The following is an 18,441-nucleotide window of genomic DNA, read 5'->3' as shown; positions in this document are numbered from 1 at the left end:
GGTGGACCCCACAGGGAAAGTGAAGTAGGGGCAGGCCCAAAATGATGTGGCAAAGATCTGTGGAAGCAGAACTGAAAGAAGTAGGCATGAACTCAGTAACAGCGAACAGCAGAGCGAAAGACCGGCAGAAATGGAAGACCATTGTGGAGGCCCTATGTGCCACCTTTTAAAGCAATGAAATCCAGGCATATTGAGAATCCTTTCCTGCCCCGGTGCCAGCCAAGTCTCTGTAATGGCCACTACATCATAATTCCATGTATGTATCCAAGCTCTCAGTTTATCACCTTTGTTCCTGATGCTTCTTGCATTGAAGTACAAACACTTTAGCCCTTCTACCTTCCTCCCTTTATACCCTTTATTCTGCTTGTCTTTCCTCAAAGCCTCTCTATATGTTAGATCTGGCTTTACTCCATGCACTATACTTGCAGTTCTCACATGACCTTTATGCTCCTCCACCTCACTATCTGCTCTAACACTCTGGTTCCCCTCCCCCTGAAAATCTAGTTTAACCCCCCCCCCCCAGAGCAGCACTAGCAAACCTTCCCGCAAGGCTGTTTGTCCCCCTCCAGTTCAGGTGCAACCTGTCCTGTTGGAACAGATCCCACCTTCCCTGGGCAAGGCCCAATTGTCCAGAAACATGAAATCCTCCCTCCTGCACCAACTCCTTAGCCACATATTTAGCTGCATTATCTTCCTATTTCTAACCTCACTAGCACATGGCACTGGTAGCAATCCTGAGATTACAACCCTGGAGGTCCAGTCCTTCAAATTTGCACCTAACTCCCTAAACTCTCTTTGCAGGACCTTCTCCTCCTTCCTATCCACGTCATTGGTCCCTACATGGACCAGGACATCCAGCTGCTCATCCTCCCTTTTGAGAATACCGAGAACTTGATCGGAGATGTCGCGGACCCTGGCACCAGGGAGGGAACAGACTATCCGGGATTCTCGATCTCTCCCATAGAACCTCTTATCTGTCCCCCTAACTATCGAATCCCCTATCACTACTGCTCTCCTCTTTTCCCTCCTTCCTTTCTGAGCTGAGAGTCCAGTCTCGGTGCCAGAGACACGACCACTGCAACTTGTCTCTGGTAGGTCGTCCCCACCAACAGTATCCAAAATGGTATATTTATTATTGATGGGAATGGCCACAGGGGTGCTCTGCTCTTCCTGTCTATTCCCCTTCCCTCTCCTGACAGTCAGCCAGCTACCTGCCTCCTGACTTTTAGGGGTGACTGTCTCCCTGAAACTCCTGTCTATTTCTGCCTCTGCCTCCCGAATGATCCGAAGTTCATCCAGCTCCAGCTCCCTAACTCGGTTTGTCAGGAGCTGCAGCTGGATGCACCTTTTGCAGGTGTAGTCACCAGGGACGGCTGTGCTTGTCCTGACTTCCCATATACTGCAAACGGAGCACCCGACTGCCCTAACTGCTGCCTCCATTACCTACTTAAAAGCTAATTAGATTAATTAAAGGAGCTTATCTGGCCTTACATCACTGGGAACAAGCTAGTCCTCAGCCTCTGTTCGCCGAAGCCTCTCGAGCCAAAGCCTTCCAACTCTGTCTCCCACTACTCCGTCACCCGCTCTGTTAATCTGCTCACTTTTTAAACTCTCCCGCTGTCTCACAGGCCGACCTACACGCGCTTGCACAGTCCTTTTTACAGTGATCAGTGGTATAGTAACTATTTAAATTGAGAAATGTTCCGACCAGGTAAAGCTATGTCCTAATTTATGGGTGGAATAATAAAGGCCAGGTCACCTCCTTTTGCCCAGCAGTTAAAAAGCACCTCTGTAGCAGAATCACTTTCTAATACAAATCAGTTTCTATCTGTTAGAAATTGGCTTTTGACAAGTGGCTTGTGTCCTGACATCAATTGAAAGTCCCTTCAAAGCCCCTTTATAAACTGATCTGCACATAACCTGTTCCTCCTACAGTTCAAAGTAAACTTATTATCAAGTGTGCATATATTATACAACCTTGAGATTGGTTTCCTAACAGGCAGCCACAAAGCAGAGAAGCTTAAAAAAAAACCATTAAAATAAACTGTCGAACACCCAAAGTGCAGAGGAAAAAACAGTTCATGCAGATAGTAAAAACAAAACAAATAGCGTTCAGAATTGAAGTCCACAAAGTGAGTCTGTCCACAGACCCTCCGTTCAGGTGTTTGCAATCCTGACAGACTATTTATTGTTTATTGCCCAATAAGAGGCCATTCAGCCATTGGGCCCATGCTGGCTCTGAGCAGAAATTCCACCAGTCCCAAAGTTTCCTGTACCCCTGCAACCTGTTCTCTTGCACGTGCCCATCAACTCCCCTGATGCTTTGACCACTTGCCTACAATGCAGAATCAACTTGCAGCGGCTAATTAATCCACCAGGAGGCAGCACGGCAGTGTAGTGGCTAGCACGACACTTTACAGTACCAACAACTTGGGTTCTATTCCTGCCACTGCCTGTAAGGAATTTGCAAGTTCTCCCAGTAACCACTCCAGTTTCCTCCCACAGTCCAAATACGTACCAGTCGGTAGGTTAATTGGTCATTGTAAGTTGTTGCATGATTAGATGAGGGTACGACTGAGGGTTGGTGGGTGTTGCTGCTTGGAGGAGGAGATGGAGGAATGCCCATCAAGCTCAACTTAAGGATGTGGAAGAAAACTAGAGCACTTGGGGAAACTTGTGTTGAGAGAGCATGCAAATACCAACAGACAAGATCGTGGCTGGACCTCTAAGGCAGTAGCAATAACTGCTACAGTACCTTTGAAAACGCCCTTAAATTGTACCATTTCTCTGGGCACGTCAGATATTAAAAACATCAGAAGAGGTAGACTTTCAGTCAGTCCAAGTCTCAGATGGAATATACAGTACCCACAAGTAAATGCTGCAACGGGGAATTCAGAATGTTGTCAATGACCAGATGAAAGTAACATTTTATAATTTCTTTATTAAATACTTACATTAGTCTTTACATTGCAAAGATGATAAATGTGTGGCTTTGCACACATGTACATATAAGCTTGGCTATACTTTATAAATGAGTAAAATATATTGTTAATCATTCAGATAAAGGTTTCTGTTTCCCTGCACTGCAACAGATTACATTCATTTCCTTTTAATGGACTGAAGTCCCAAGTCATAGCAACATAAACGTTATTACAGATTCAGTTTGTTTTTAGACAAGATCCACCAATAATAAGGTATACAAGAGATCCTGAAAGGTTGTAGAATGTCCCAAGGCACTTCACAAGAACAATATCAAGCAACATTTGATACCAAGTCCATTGCAATATTGGGGCCAAATTCAGCATTTGGAGAATGTCATAAAGGAAGGTAAGAATTGTACAGAGATGAGTTTAGGTAGGGAATTCCAGAAAGGCTAAGTAGTGGAAGGATTAAATTATGGATGATGAAGAGAGCAGAACTGGAGAAGCTGGACATTACTGGCAAGGAATGCATTGATTTCCCATCATTGACTGCCCTCAAACTGTGGCAGTCTTGCAAATTAGGGTGGTGCAGGTCTTGGTGGGGGACCCGCAGATGGTGGTATCCCCATGGACCTGGTCACAGATATCACAGGTTTGGGGAGTTGCCGTTACTGGCAACCAGGTGAGGAACTGTGTCTGTCGGTGATGGAGGGGATGAATGGTGCATGTACAACAGTAACAACCAAAGCTGTCATTTTGCCCTGGAGGAGATTGAGCTTGTTGGAGCTCGAGGCTGGAGAAGGTTCCAGAGGATGAGTTGAGTAAGGCCATAGAGGAGTTTAAAAACAAGGATGGGAATTTTTAAAAATTGATTAACTCAGGAGCGATACAGGTAAATGAGCATAGGGAGATGGAAGAACAAGATGGGACACAATAGGATACACAAGCAGCAGCATTTTGTATGACTGGCTTATGGAGGATTGAAGTGAAACAGTCCTATGCAGAGTTAGGAAAAGCATCCATACAAACTATCAAATAGTGCTTGCAAATCAATACAATAGATGACAGTTCTCCCTTCACTGAGTGGCCCAGGATTATTGTCACTTGGCAAGGTGTTTTACAATGGCTCATAAAGCTTGATGCTTCAAATGGAAAGAGACAGATTGTTATCAGATTAATGAAGTTGCATTCAAAGTAGCAGCCAATGCATACACTCAACATGAGAAATTATGGCGCATGTTTGATCATACTAATTCTGCCTCACTTTTGGAGGTGGATATTGAAGACCAGATTCCTTGTACCAAAGAATGAATGGCACACATTCCTATTAGGACAATTGAAGATCGTAAAAAAAATACATCAGTCAACATACAAAACCTGCTACATAGAGGCAACAGTATACAATAGCTTTTGTCCCGACATTGACATGAAATCCCTTTAATACCATTTTTATTGAAAATACTTTCAAAAAAAGCTGTTAGATAATTTTATCCTATGAAACATTACCTCCTTATATAAATGTCACTTATATTAAGTGCTATATAAAATAGTTTTAATGCAAGTTGACAACTCCAGCATTTACAAAAAACATATAAAAGGATTATATATAGCAACAAATTTTCTAAAAAAATACATTCAAGCAACTTATATGCCCGAAATGATGAATTACTCTCCAAGGCCCACAAAGCCAATATCATGGTTGTAATTTATATGGTCAGTTTTGTGTACAAACGTGCAGCTCATGTTTTGCAATATGTTTTTTTTTAAACCTGTGAAGTTCCAAATATTAATACAACATGTACATTCCTGGACAGAAGGCGAGACAACTAACTTTAATTGAATTCTGAAAGTATAGGAAGACAACAATGCAAATCAATTGATTTGAGCCTGTGCTATCAAGTCTCCTTGAACGTGGAATGAAACCCGTTTATTTCCCTTCATTCCTAAACCTTTAATACCATCACCTAAAAAAAAAGTTTTCAGTGGGTATAACCTCAGCAGCTTTATGCAAGCCTTTGATTTTCACCACTCTGTGTACAGAGTGTGTTTCCTGATAATTCTGAACAGCTTAGCTCTGATGTTAGTACAAATAGCAGCTTTTCCTGAATTCTCCCAACACAGTTGGAATGTCTTAATCTTATCCAATCTTTTAACCATCTGCCTGAGATTACTCCATAAATTTTGGTAAATCGGAGAATATACAATCAGCATCTTGCACATCTCACTCTTATTGGCCCTGGATTACCCTCCTATCAGTTGCAATTCCAGATTGGCCCATGCTATTTACACAGTCCAATGAAGCAGAGGTTGTCGCTGTCGATACCCATGTGACCAGTAACCTTAGCAACCACACGCGTTTGGAACGTGGGGAGAAACCCACAAAAAAGACAGGACGGGAATCAAACCCGGGTTGCTAGTGCTGTGATCGCGTTATGCTAACCACTAAGCTACCATGTTGCTCCTTCAAGTAGCACAGTATTTCCCCGTTTTCGTCCATTACTGATTGACAAGAATCTGTCAGTTTTGTGGGGACCAGAATAATGCGGGGGTTTTTTTTCTATTTTAAGACCTGGTTGCACCAGAAAGCTACTGGTTTTATTGGACTATTAATGCTCTAGTGACTTGTTGATCAATTCATACCAGAGTACTTCAACATTATTAGTTTGAGGGGAGTAATACATGATCACAGAACTGAACAGGCCCTGATATATACTTCACTAAGTTACGCATCCTTCACATAATATCAAATTGGAGCTAGCTTTCTAAGATCCTCATCTCAGCTTCTGGTGATAAACTTTTGCTTGGCTAAATAGGACTATGGAAATGGGGAAATTTTGGATTTTTTTTGTTCAATACACCTGGTTAAGAAGTTTAGAAATATGACCAATTGTAGATAATACAGTAAAACAAGATACAAACCACATTCCAACACCAATCAGGACGAGAATGCATGAAGACCAGAGGTCTGGTGCTCTATTGCACCTCATGTACTCCAGTAAGACTGGGGTGAACTTCTTCCCTCTCTCCCCCTCCCCACTACCTTATTCTGGTTTCTGCCCCCTTCCTTTCCAGTCCTGATGAAGCGTGTCAGTCCAAACTGTCAACTGTTTATTCCCCTCCTGACCTGCTGAGTTCCCTCAGTATTTTTGTGTGTGTTGCTCAAGATTTCAAGCATCTGCAAAATCTTCTTCAGAAGATCTCAGATCATTTGAGGTTTGGATATGTTCATCAACCTGAGCACTTTTTTTTAAAAAAACCTACAATTCTGATTGGCTACTGAGCAATCATTGGGTACTTTACGAAATTAAATACCAATGCAATGTATCTGTGAGAATGGTGTTGGGAGTTAATTCTTAGCTTTCTTCCCTCCCCTTCTATATGCAGTTTCTGAGTGACTTGAAGGCTCTTAGCTTCTTCCAGGTCACATTACTGGCCAGCTGCACCTGTGACAAATAAGAGTCATCACGAAAGCTATTCAGTGCTGAATGACTTGTGGAGCTACAGGATTACCATAAAATCTCTGCTAATTCACCTATCTTTTTGAAGGACATTACTTGCTGCCCTTCACCCAGGAAGGCAATTCCAGTCTCACACCACTGTGGCCAACTCTTAACAGTCACAGAGAGATATGCCATGAAACCAGGCCTGTCAGCCCAGTAAGTTCACACTGGCCATCAATCACCTTGTTACACCAATCCTACAGTCACCCCATTCTTATTCTCCCCGCAATTTACAGCAGCCAGTTAACCCCTCCAAATACCCACCTTTGGGACTCAGTTGTACCCAGGCGAACTCCAGCTGGACAACAAAACCAGACTAACCCAGCGCGCACACTGCAGCAAACTGAAATCTAGTCCAGTCCCAACACATCCCCTAAGCTCAGGGACCCTATAAGCACCCCCAACACATCCCCCCCACCGCCCGCACCACAGCATAGAGATGCCAAAGCCAGTTGCAGCATTAAAAAAAATAATGTGGCCTGCCTGCCTGAGTGACCCAGCTTCACCTGCCTGATCTCTGTGCCACGTTATACAGCAGGCATTTGGGGCTTCCAAATTGTTGCTGTATTTTCTTGCTGCAGAGCAAACAATTGGCTGTACAAGAAACTGGAAACCACTTGGCTCTGTTGCTCAATGAAATCACAGCTAATCTTTTACCTCAAAGCCACTCCACTCTCTGCACCTGATTCCTTTTGCATCTAGAACCTTACAGCTCGCTTCTTGAGGCTGTGGTACTTCAGATGAAACTTTCTCCTGGACTCCGCACCAAAGGCTCCAGACTCACATTTAAGGGGCACTCAAGTAGAAGCATTAATGTCATTACCATCATCCCGAGGATTGCTTCCCACCACTTCAGGTGAATCAGTCTTCCCCGCTAAATTGCAACCCAACGCTCCAATGAGATCTGGTTTTATTTCACATTTGACCAGTTCCACTCTCCAGCGAGAGGACGACAGAGGCCACCAGCAGCCTGATCACCCACTTTCACACCCCAGATCTATAGGTCTTGTTCCTCGACTTCCCCTTCCCTTTATGATCTTTACCTCTTGCTTAAATTCATCCATCTAGCAGCAATCTGTTTTTTTTTTGGTGTTTGATTCCTATTTCCATTGCTGTTCCAGACAAATTGGTTCCTACACTGTACAAAAACCAATGCAGAAAAGAACAAAATACGATTTTTTTTGAGGGAATAGAAATTACAAGTGCCATATTGCTGCATACAACTCTTAACAGGCACACATGATTATGATACTTTGAATATAAAAAAGTTCCTCAAGATATATACCTGTACTTTATATATACACATATATTAATAAAGTGCACAATTAATGGTTACAAGATGGAACCTTTGGCTTCCTGAGCAGTTACCAATCAGAATATGCCTGGAACAAGTCAGAAATTCTGGCCTAGGTTCCTGCTCCCAGAATTCCACTGTAGTTGTGAAGAACTACTTGTCCGTCAGTAAGAGGCACAGAATTGCTCCTGTAGGACATCAAACTCTCCCTTCTGGTACAAATTCCTTGTTATCTGCTCTGGGTTGTTTCTCCCACTCAGTCAGTTGACCACGGTGACTGTACTCAGGATCTTACACCACGGTGACCGCCTTCAGGTTCTGCTTGGTCTCACTGACGGTGCAGTCTTCCGGAATCTTCTCCTCAGAGCAGCTCCGACCAGAGAGCTTGTCCATTTGCTCCAAATCATTGAAACGTTCCACTATGCACTGGGCGGTGAGGCGGGCTTCGGGATCGTGATCCCAGCATTCCACAATAATCTCACACACCTGCTGGACAAGCTTGGAAAGACAAGAGAGAGGGAGAGGACAATGATTACCTGAACCCAATGTACAGGCTCCAATAAAAGCTCTACGTGTATGCAGTAAAAACTACTCCTCAAACTAGCTTGCTCCGTGGTTTCATTTTGTCATTCTAATAGGCAGGGTGAAGCATTTGGTCAATGACCTTGTGAAGAAATCTACAGCAAGTTTCATTTGTACCACAGCTGCCTCATGGGCCTTTGCTCAACATCTTGAATCACTGTAAGAAACTGAAATGACTAGAGAGAGACTTTCGCTTCTTTAGTGATCAGCAGGTCAAGTGCCCAACGATAACAGCTGTCTATTCTCATTAAATGCAACAGACAATTACCCCTCACATTAATGTCATTATGTTCATTGTGTACTGTGTCCAATTCTGGTCGGCTGTGTTCATTTCTGGTCACCTCACTACAGGAAGGATGTGGATACTATAGAGAGAGTGCAGAGGAGATTTACAGGGAGGTTGCCTGGATTGGAGGGTGTACCTTATGAGAATAGGTTGAGCGAACTCAGCCTTTTCTCCTTGGAGCAACGGAAGATGAGAGGTGACCTGATAGAGGTGTATAAGATGATGAGGGGCATTGATCATGTGGATAGCCAGAGGCTTTTTCCCAGGACTAAAATGGCTAATATGAGGGAGCATAGTTTTAAGATGCTTGGAAGTAGGTGCCGTGGGGATGTCAGGGGCAAGTTTTTCCACACAGAGAGTGATGGGTGCGTGGAATGGGATGCTGGTGGCGGTGGTGAAAGCGCATACAATAGGGTCTTTTAAGCGCCTCTTAGGAAAATGGAGGGCTATGCACTAGGGAAATTCTAGGCAGTTTCTAGAGTAGGTTACATGGTCAGCACAACATTGTGGGCCGAAGGGCCTTAATTGGGCTGTGAATTTCTATGTCCTATGTTCAGAAAACGTTTATAAGAAACCAGCTCCCAGTAGAGCATTCCTGGCAGTCCCATTGTCCTTTCCCCCCAAGTAATCTGCAAATTATTCTCTTTTGCTTGCCCATCTACTTATTCAGAAGAGTAAGGAAAGGAAGAGGATGGTAGCAGTGATAGGGGACTCCATAGTTAGGGAGTCAGACAGGCGATTCTGTGTACGCAGGAAAGAGACACGGATGGTAGTTTGCCTCCCAGGTGTCGGGGTCCGGATGTTTCTGATCATGTCCACGATATCCTTTGGTGGGAGGGAGAACAGCCAGAGGTCGTGGTACATATTGGTACCAATGACATAGGTAGGGAAGGGAGGAGGTCCTGAAAACAGACTACAGGGAGTTAGGAAGGAAGTTGTGAAGCAGGACCTCAAAAGGTAGTAATCTCAGGATTACTGCCTGTGCCACGTGACAGTGAGTATAGGAATAGAATGAGGTGGAGGATAAATGCGCAGCTGAGGGATTGGAGCGGGGGCAGGGATTCAGATTTCTGGATCATTAGGACCTCTTCTGGGGCAGGTGCAACCTGTACGAAAAGGACAGGTTACACTTGAATCTGAGGGGGATCAATATCCTGGCAGGGAGGTTTGCAAAAGCTATTGGGGAGAATTTAAACTAGAATTGCTGGGGGTTGGGAACCGAACTGAAGTGACAGAAGAAAGGGAGGTTGGCTCACAAATAGAGAAAGCTTGGAGACAGTGCGAAAGGGAGGATAGGCAGGTGATAGAGAAGGGACACACTCAGACTGATGGTTTGAGATGTGTCTATTTTAATGCGAGGAGTACTATGAATAAAGTGGATGAGCTTAGAGCGTGGATCAGCACTTGGAGCTATGATGTTGTGGCCATTACAGAGACTTGGATGGTGCAGGGGCAGGAATGGCTACTTTAAGTACCGGGTTTTAGATGTTTCAGAAAGGATAGGGAGGGAGGCAGAAGAGGTGGGGGCAAGGCACTGTCGATCAGAGATAGTGTCATGGTTGCAGAAAAGGAGGAAGTCACGGAGGGGTTGTCTACAGAGTCTCTGTGGGTGGAAGTTAGGAATAGGAAGGGGTCAGTAACTCGTCTGGGTGTTTCTTATAGACCACCCAATAGTAACAGCGGTATCGAGGAGCCGATAGGGAGAAAGATTCTGGAAAGGAGTAATAATAAGAGTTGTTGTGGTGGGAGATTTTAATTTCCCAAATATGGATTGGCATTTCCCTAGAGTGAGGGGTTTAGATGGGGTGGAGTTCGTTTGGTGTATTCAGAAGGTTTCTTGACACAATATGTAGTTAAGTCTACAAGAGGAGAGGCTGTACTTGATCTAGTATTGGGAAATGAACCTGGTCAGGTGTCAGTTCTCTCAGTGGGAGAGTATTTTGGAGTTAGTGATCACAACTCTAACTCCTTTACCATAGCATTGGAGAGAGATAGGAACAGACAAGTTAGGGAAACGTTTAATTGGAGTAAGGGGAAATATGAGACTATCAGGCAGGAACTTGGAAGCATAAATTGAAAACAGATGTTCTCAGGGAAACATACAGAAGAAATGTGGCAAATGCTCAGGGGATATTTGCATGGGGCTCGAGTAGATATGTTCTAACGAGACAAGGGAAGGATGATAGGGTACAAGATCCGTGGTGTACAAAGGCTGTTGTAAATCTAGTCAAGAAGAAAAGAAGAGCTTACGAAAGGTTAAAAAAACTAGGTACTGATAGAGATCTAGAATATTATGAAGATAGCAGGAAGGAGCTTAAGAATGAAATTAGGAGAGCCAGAAGGGTCCATGAGAAGGCCTTGGCAGACAGGATTAAGGAAAACTACAGGAAGGATGTGGAAACCATAGAAAGGGTGCAGAGGAGATTTACAAGGATTGGGGAGGATGCCTTATGAGAAAAGGTTGGGTGAATTTGACCTTTTCTCCTTGGAGCGACGGAGAATGAGAGGTGACCTGATAGAGGTGTACAAGATGATGAGAGGCATTGATCATGTGGATAGTCAGAGGCTTTATCCCAGGGCAGAAGTGGCTGACACAGAGGAGATGTCAGGGGTAAGGTTTTTTTTTTCCTTTTTTAAAAAAAACGCAGAGAGTGGTGAGTGTGGAGTGCGTGGAATGGGCTGCCGGCGACGGTGGTGGAGGGGGAAACTATAGGGTCTTTTAAGAGACTCCTGGATGGATACTTGGAGATTAGAAAAATAGAGGGATATGGGTAACCCTAGGTAGTTTTAGGGTAAGGACATGTTCGGCATAGCTTTGTGGGCCGAAGGGCCTGTATTGCGCTGTAGGTTTGCTATGTTTCTATGGTTACTTTTGGCTTCCTGCCCACCTTGCTGTACCAAGGGGATCTTCAGTGGCCCACTAAGCAGTTAGCACATCTTTGGGATTATTGGGAAATTGCAAGGACCTGGAGGGTTCTCTGCAGTCAACGACGGTGCCTGAAAGCTTCATGCAGATAATACTCAAGGATATAATTGAACTTGGATCCCTGAAAATGCAAATAATAGCACTAATTGCTGCTCCACAGTATCACCTGAGAGACAGCTTTCACGCAAGTACTGTATGAAATACAGTGTTGGGAAAAGCATGGTCATCTACTTTGGTAGCAGAAATAAATGTGCAGACTATTTTCTAAACGGGGAGAAAATCCAAAGATCTAAGATGCAAAGGGGCTTCAGAGTCCTCGAGCAGAACACCCTGAAGGTTAGCTTGCAGGTTGAGTCAGTGGTGAGGAAGGCAAATGCAATGTTAGCATTCATGTCAAAAGGTCTTGAATACAAGAGCAGGGGTGTGATGTTGAGGCACTGGTGAGGCCTCACCTCGAGTATTGTGAACAGTTCTAGGCTCCTTATCTAAGAAAAATGTGCTGGCATTGGAGAGAGTTCAGAGGAGTTTACAAGGATGATTCCAGGAATGAAAGGGTTATCATATGATGAAAGCTTGATAGCTCTGGGTCTATACTCGTTGGAATTTAGAAGGATAAGGGGAGATCTCACTTAAACATTTCAAATGTTGAAAGGCCTAGACAGAGTAGATGTCAAAAGGATGTTTTCCAAGGTGGGGTAGTCTAGGACAAGAGGGCACAGCTTCAGGATAGAGGGGTGCCCATTTAAAACAGAGATGCACAGAAATTTCTTTAGCCAGAGGGTTTATGGAATTTGTTACCACAGGCAACTGTGGAGGACAGGTCATTGGGTGTCTTTTAGGCAGAGCTTGTAGGTTCTTGATTGGACATGACATCAAAGGTTACGGGGAGAAGGCTGGGGAGTGGAGCTGAAGGGGGGGGGGGGAGAAGGATTGGCCATGATTGAATGGCAGAGCAGAATCGATGGGTCACATGGTCTAATTCTGTTCCAATGTCTTACTATCTTATAAGCTTTCCCATCTCTAGATCTTGTAAAACACTCTAACCTTTTGACTCTGAAGACGTACTATCACAGAATAAAATCTTTTCGCACTGTGCCTTTATACGACCTCAGGAATCTCCAAAGTGGTTTATCACCAATGTTATTTTTTTTAAAATTGTGCTGGCTTCAGGGATTCAGTCTGAGAGTCAACTTGTACACAGCTAAGAGCCACCAGATCAGGAAATTTGTTTTTGGGAGGGGAGCGGAGATGCAAGTACTATCCAGAGGACTGGAGGGGGCGGGCTCCTTGTTCTTCTCCAAGCGGAGCCGAACGTTTTCTCTCACCCTGGCTGGTAGCTGGGTTGGCAACTCCGCACTTCTGACAGTGAAACAATCTCTCCATATGTGATCGGTCACAAGGCCCTGAAGTTAGACAAGCCCAGAACCTTATGAGAGCATAACTCCACGATCAGCTACATCTCCGAGCAAGGTGCGTGGAAGAAGGTTCTGCTGCCACGTCTGGCCATCAAGCCGCTCGGCTACTCGCTTTTCAGTTTCCATTTGTAGTCAAGTCCTTATCTAACCCAGCCCGAGTCACTGTTCTAGTAAAGGTGCAGGGGCTGAAATGGACCATCTTGTTTTGTGAATGCATTTCTTTGCAGACACAAATATTAGAGCAGATTAACCACTGACTAATAGATCATTTACTGATGACGTCAACAGTTTTGGGTACCTGGTGATTGAGCCAGCTGTTGGGGATCTCCGGCCTGCCCCGATCCCTGAGAACAACATCCTTCATGCTTTCCACACACGGATGCTCCCGGACTTTGGAACCGAAGGCTGGCTCGTAATCTTTCACTTCTGTAGGGAAAGAAAGGTTTACAACTTTGAACAACGGATGTAGTGGAAACAGGTCTGGCGGTGGTGCATTATTTTGAAACACCATCAAGTCTGTTTTGGTGCAGCATCAGGAAGGGAGGTTGTTGTTTGGCCCCCTCCCTTCCAACAAGTTATGTATGGCAGGGACGACTGGAGCAGAGCAGGTAGAGCCAGAGAGGATCTTCGATGGACACAGCTAACGGAATGGCGCAGCATTTGGAATAAGGTGGCGCAATTACAGATTGGTTGGTATGACGTTGTGGGCATCACTGAGTCGTGGCTGAAAGAAAGCCATAGTTGGGAGCTTAACATCAAAGGTTGTACAAGGTTGTATCGACAGGGCAGGCAGGAAGGCATAGGCGGTGGTGTTGGTAAGAGATGGAATTACACCTTTAGAAAGAAATGACATAAGGTCAGGAGTTCCAGGCTGAATATTGAATCTTTGTGGGTGGCGTTAAGAAACTGCAAGGGTTAAAAAAACCCATTATGGGCATCACATATAGGCCTCCAAATAGTAGTCAAGATAGTAGTGGGGTTGATATTGCAAAGGGAGCTGGAGAAGGCATGTAATAAGGGTAATGACACAATTTTGATGGGGGGGGGTTCAATATGCAAGGGGGTTGGGAAAATCAGGTTGGTGTTGGATCGCAAGGAAGGGAATTTGACGGCTTTTTAGAACAGCTTGTGCTTGAGCCTACTTGGGGAAAGGCCATCTTAGACTGGGTGTTGTGTAAAAACCCAGATCTTATTAGGGAGTTTAATGCAGAGGAACCTTTAGGAGGCAGTGATTATAATATGATTGAATTCACCCTGCAGTTTGAGAGGGAGAAGCACAAGCCAGATGCATCAGTATCACAATGGAATAAAGGGAGTTACAGAGGCGTGAGAGAGGTGTCTGAAGTTTCTGGGAATAGTTCACAAAGCGCAGGATAGATTTGTCCCACTGAGGAAGAGGTTCTCAAATAGCAGTGGTAGGCAACGGTGGCTGACAAAGGAAGTTAAGGTCTACATAAAAGCCAAGGAAAGGGCACATAAGGTAGCAAAAGTGAGTGGAAGTAGGATGATTGGAAAGCTTTTAAAATCCAACAAAAGGCAACTAAAAAAGCCATACGGGAAAAAATAAAATATGAGGGCAAGTTAGCCAATAATATAAAGCAGGATACCAAAAAATTTCCAGTTATATAAAGAGTAAAATGGAGGTGAGAGCTGATATTGGGCCAGTGGAAAATAATGCTGGTGAGGTAGTAATGAGGGACAAAGAAATGGCAGATGAACTTAGTGGGTACTTTGCATCTGTCTTCATTGTGGAAGACACAAGCAGTGTGCCAGAGGCTTGTGAATGTCAGGGAGTAGGAGTGAATGCCATTGCTATTACAAAGGAAAAAGTGCTAGGCAAACTGAAAAGTCTTAAGGTGGATAAGTCACCTGGACCAGATGGACGACATCCCAGAGTGCTGAGGAGTTTGCTGAAGAGATAACAGATGCATTGGTCATGATCTTTCAAGAATCACTTGAGGAAGGAAGGCAAAGTGAAGGAAATTATGGTCCAGTTAGCCTAACCTCAGTGGTTGGGGAAGTGTTGGAGTCTATTATTAAGGATGAGGTTTCGGGGTAATTGAAGACTAATGATAAGTCAAAGTCAGCATGGTCCTGTAAAGGGAAGTCTTGTCTGACAAATCTGTTAAAGTTCTTTGTGGAAATAACAAGCAGGGTGGTCAAAAGAGAGGCAGTGGATGTAATTTATTTGGATTTTCAGAAGGATTTTGATAAGGGGCCTCACATGAGGCTGTACAACAAGATCCTATTGCATTACAGGAAAGATATTGACATGGATGGAGGAATGACTGACAGGCAGGAGGCAGTGAGTGGGAATAAAAGGGGCCTTTTCTAGTTGGCTGCCAGTGACTAGTGGCTTTTCACAGGGGTCAGTATTGGGACCGCTACTCTTCCCATTGTTTTTCAGTGATTTACATAGTGGAACTGATGGCATTGTGGCAAACTTTGCAGATGATATGAAGATAAGTGGAGGGGTAGGTAGTGCTGAAGAAGTAATGCAATTGCAGCAGGACTTAGACAATTTGGAAGAATGGGCAAAAAATTGGCAGATGGAACACAGCGTTGGGAGATGTGTGATAATGCATTTTGGTAAAAAGAACAATAGTGTGGACTATTATCTAAATGGGGAGAAGGTTCAAACATCAGAGGTGCAGAGGGACTTAGGAGTCCTCATGCAAGACTCCCAGAAGGTTAATTCACAGGTTGAATCTGTGGTAAAGAAGGAAAATACGATATTGCCATTTATTTCAAGCGGAGCAGAATATAAAAACAAGGAGATAATGCTGAGGCTTTATAAGACACGAGTCAGGCCGCACTTGGAGTATTGTCAACAGTTCTGGGCCCCATATCTCAGAAAGGATGTGTTGTCATTGGAGAGAGTCCAGAGGAGGTTCATGAGTATGATTCCGGGAATGAAGGGGTTAACATGTGAGGAGCGTTCGGCAGCTTTGGGCCTGTACTCACTGGAATTTAGAAGAATGTGTGGGTATCTCATTAAAACTTACTGAATGTTGAAAGGACTAGATAGGGTGGAAGTGGAGAGGATATTTTCTAATGTGGGGGTATCCAGAACTAGAGGGCACCGCCTCAAAAATTGAGGGGTGACCTTTTGGAACAGAGGCAAGGAGGAATTCTTTTAGCCAGAGAGTAGTGAATCTGTGGAATGCTCTGCCACAGACTGTGGAGGAGGCCAAGTCTATTTAAGGCGGAAGCTGATAGTTTTCTGATCGTTCAGGGCATCAAGGGATATCTCAAGAGGGCAGATGTATGGGGTTGAGTGGGATCCACGAGTAGCCATGATGGAATGGTGGAGCAGAGTTGATGGGCTGAAAGGAGCAGAATTAGGCCAATGTTTCTTCTTATCACCGCATCCAGGTCAAGGGGCGCCAAATTAAGCTGAGTTGAAGCTTCAGCCTTGATCTGAGAGTATAGTGGGGGAAGCCAGCTGGCTGAATTGCCTCTTCCAGCCTCTACCATTTCCAAAGCTGGGATGCTCAAAGGGTCGATGAATCATGGTTTGGGAAATTGCCTTCCCTGCTGCCAGTTCAATAAGTTGTGCAACTTTATATAATGATGTTCCTTTTAGAGCACAGTTGGCTTTCAACTGAAACAGAATCCATAGGGAACAATTGCACATTTGACATATTTCCTTACAAAACAAAATGAGGTAATTTAGAGCTATCGAGTCTTATACTGAATCACAATGTGGTCCCATCCCCCTTCAGTTTTCCATATAACCCATTCTTACTCTATTCCTATTAACTTTCTATAGGTTCTTCCCCTTATCCACCTACTACAGGCAGTTTACAGTGGCCAATCAATCCATCAGCCCCCGTCTCAGGAATGGGGCAAGGAAACCCGAGCACCTGGTGGGGAAATGCAAAGTCACGGAGACAAAAAGTAAATGCCCAACAGGCAGGAATGGAGGGCAGGGCTGAACTCAGCTCTACCTGCTGCTCCAGTGTGCTCTCCAGTTCACATCAGGTCCACTAATCTGGCCGCCACCAACTCGTGACTACAACATTGGCTCTACTCGATTAAGATGAGTAATTTCCAACTAATGCACCCAGAGGAAACAGCTGAGATAGATTGCCCAGACTGCTGTCATTTCCAGTAAGCTCCCTCCCATCTGGCCAAGTTTCCACTCCCTCTTCCCAAGGACGCTGCTGTCAACCCAAGGGATTACATTTGGGAAGCATTTGCCGTGTGATCTTTAAGATATTGGCTTTGGCTGCATGGAATGACATTCAACGTTAAAAAGGGAAACATCTTTTAGCTCTGTACTGATGTGATGAATGGGTAGGGCGCACTTGCACTCATAAAGCCTGGTTTTAGTAAAGGAACTGATTTAAGGACCCAACCCCATTGCACATGAGAAGGAAAGCTACACAGACAGAGCTTTCTCGGGTGCTGAACTCCATCCTGTTTTGGACCATTGGTCCTGGCCTGGCCACTCCACCCCCCCCCCCCCCCACCCCTTCCTGCTAGAGATCAACAGAGGATTAAACTCCTTTACCTGACCCAGTTTAAATCCACTCTGAAGAAGCACCGCCCAAAGCACAAGACTGATATGTACTTTACCCCCAAAGAATCAAATAGTACCGTCAGTGGCTATTCGGCCCAGCATGCCAGTGCTAGATATTTGAAAGAGCTTCTCAATGACTTGCTCCCCACTTTGCCTGCACAGCCCTACAAATCTACCCTCCACAAGTGTGTTTAACTCCCAGCTGTGTTTTGGCCAAAGCAGACAGTAAGGCTGCATGTGCTGAACTCTCGGCAGGTTTACTGAATAGCCTCACCCTCGCGCAGCTCTGTTCCTGTGGAGGTGTGCAAGCTGGTGACTGGCACAGTAAAAAGGGCAAGGAGAAGATCTGCCGCAGAGAGCGATTTTTTTCTGCAGGATATCTTCTCGTTAACCATCCGCTGGATACCAGCAGAGGGGCCTGCTATATATCACAGGCCTCCCACACCATTTCTCTGGCCCAAGGTATTGGCAGAGACACCTTGGTATACGTTTAGAGATTGGTTATGAACTACTGCGAGCTCATGTGAATCCAGAATTGGGAAAAGCCTTTGCCACTTTCCCCAAAGTTCCAAATATCATTAACTGGTCAGGGTCTTGGTGGGCTGTCATAAGACAGGAAGCAAGTTAATAAATATGTATGCCAAGCCCAAGCAGATAGAAAGTTAATCCAGTATATACACAATAAACCCACTAATTCATCGTTCAACCAGGAATAGGTGCGTGTTAAAATATTACAGTCCTTTTCTTAGGGACAGCAAGTGGACAGAACTCAGACACCTCCCTACCAACCTCCTCTCCCTTTGCCCCCACCAGCACTCCGCCTGACTAAATGTGAACGCCGGCCATGAAGTTCCTGCAGTTTGTTTCTGAAACTCCAGGGCCTCACGTTGAACATTAATAAGATACCAGGCCAAAGATCCGGGAGCAATTGAAGTTGCAATCATTTTGTTGTGGGCTGGTTCAGTGAGAAATAGCAATCATGCATTAGTGAG

General features: G+C 44.6%; 1 protein-coding gene across 3 annotated transcripts in view; it reads right to left on the bottom strand.

Annotated features, from left to right (window-relative positions):
* Positions 1-3,216: 3,216 nt before the first annotated feature.
* tgfbr2b (transforming growth factor beta receptor 2b) overlaps positions 3,217-18,441 on the bottom strand; it is a 78,930-nt gene continuing 63,705 nt past the window's right edge. For all 3 annotated transcript variants that reach the window (XM_059945410.1, XM_059945412.1, XM_059945411.1), the window contains exons 6-7: positions 13,223-13,350; positions 3,217-8,213 (exon numbers count right to left, since the gene is read on the bottom strand). In XM_059945410.1, the coding sequence (XP_059801393.1) occupies positions 8,007-8,213; positions 13,223-13,350 (335 nt within the window). In that variant the 3' untranslated portion in view covers positions 3,217-8,006. The remainder of the gene's footprint in view (positions 8,214-13,222; positions 13,351-18,441) is intronic.

This window comes from Hypanus sabinus, chromosome 20 (assembly GCF_030144855.1).
Source record: "Hypanus sabinus isolate sHypSab1 chromosome 20, sHypSab1.hap1, whole genome shotgun sequence".
NCBI lineage: Eukaryota > Metazoa > Chordata > Chondrichthyes > Myliobatiformes > Dasyatidae > Hypanus > Hypanus sabinus.
This window is presented reverse-complemented; position numbering and strand designations above follow the sequence as displayed.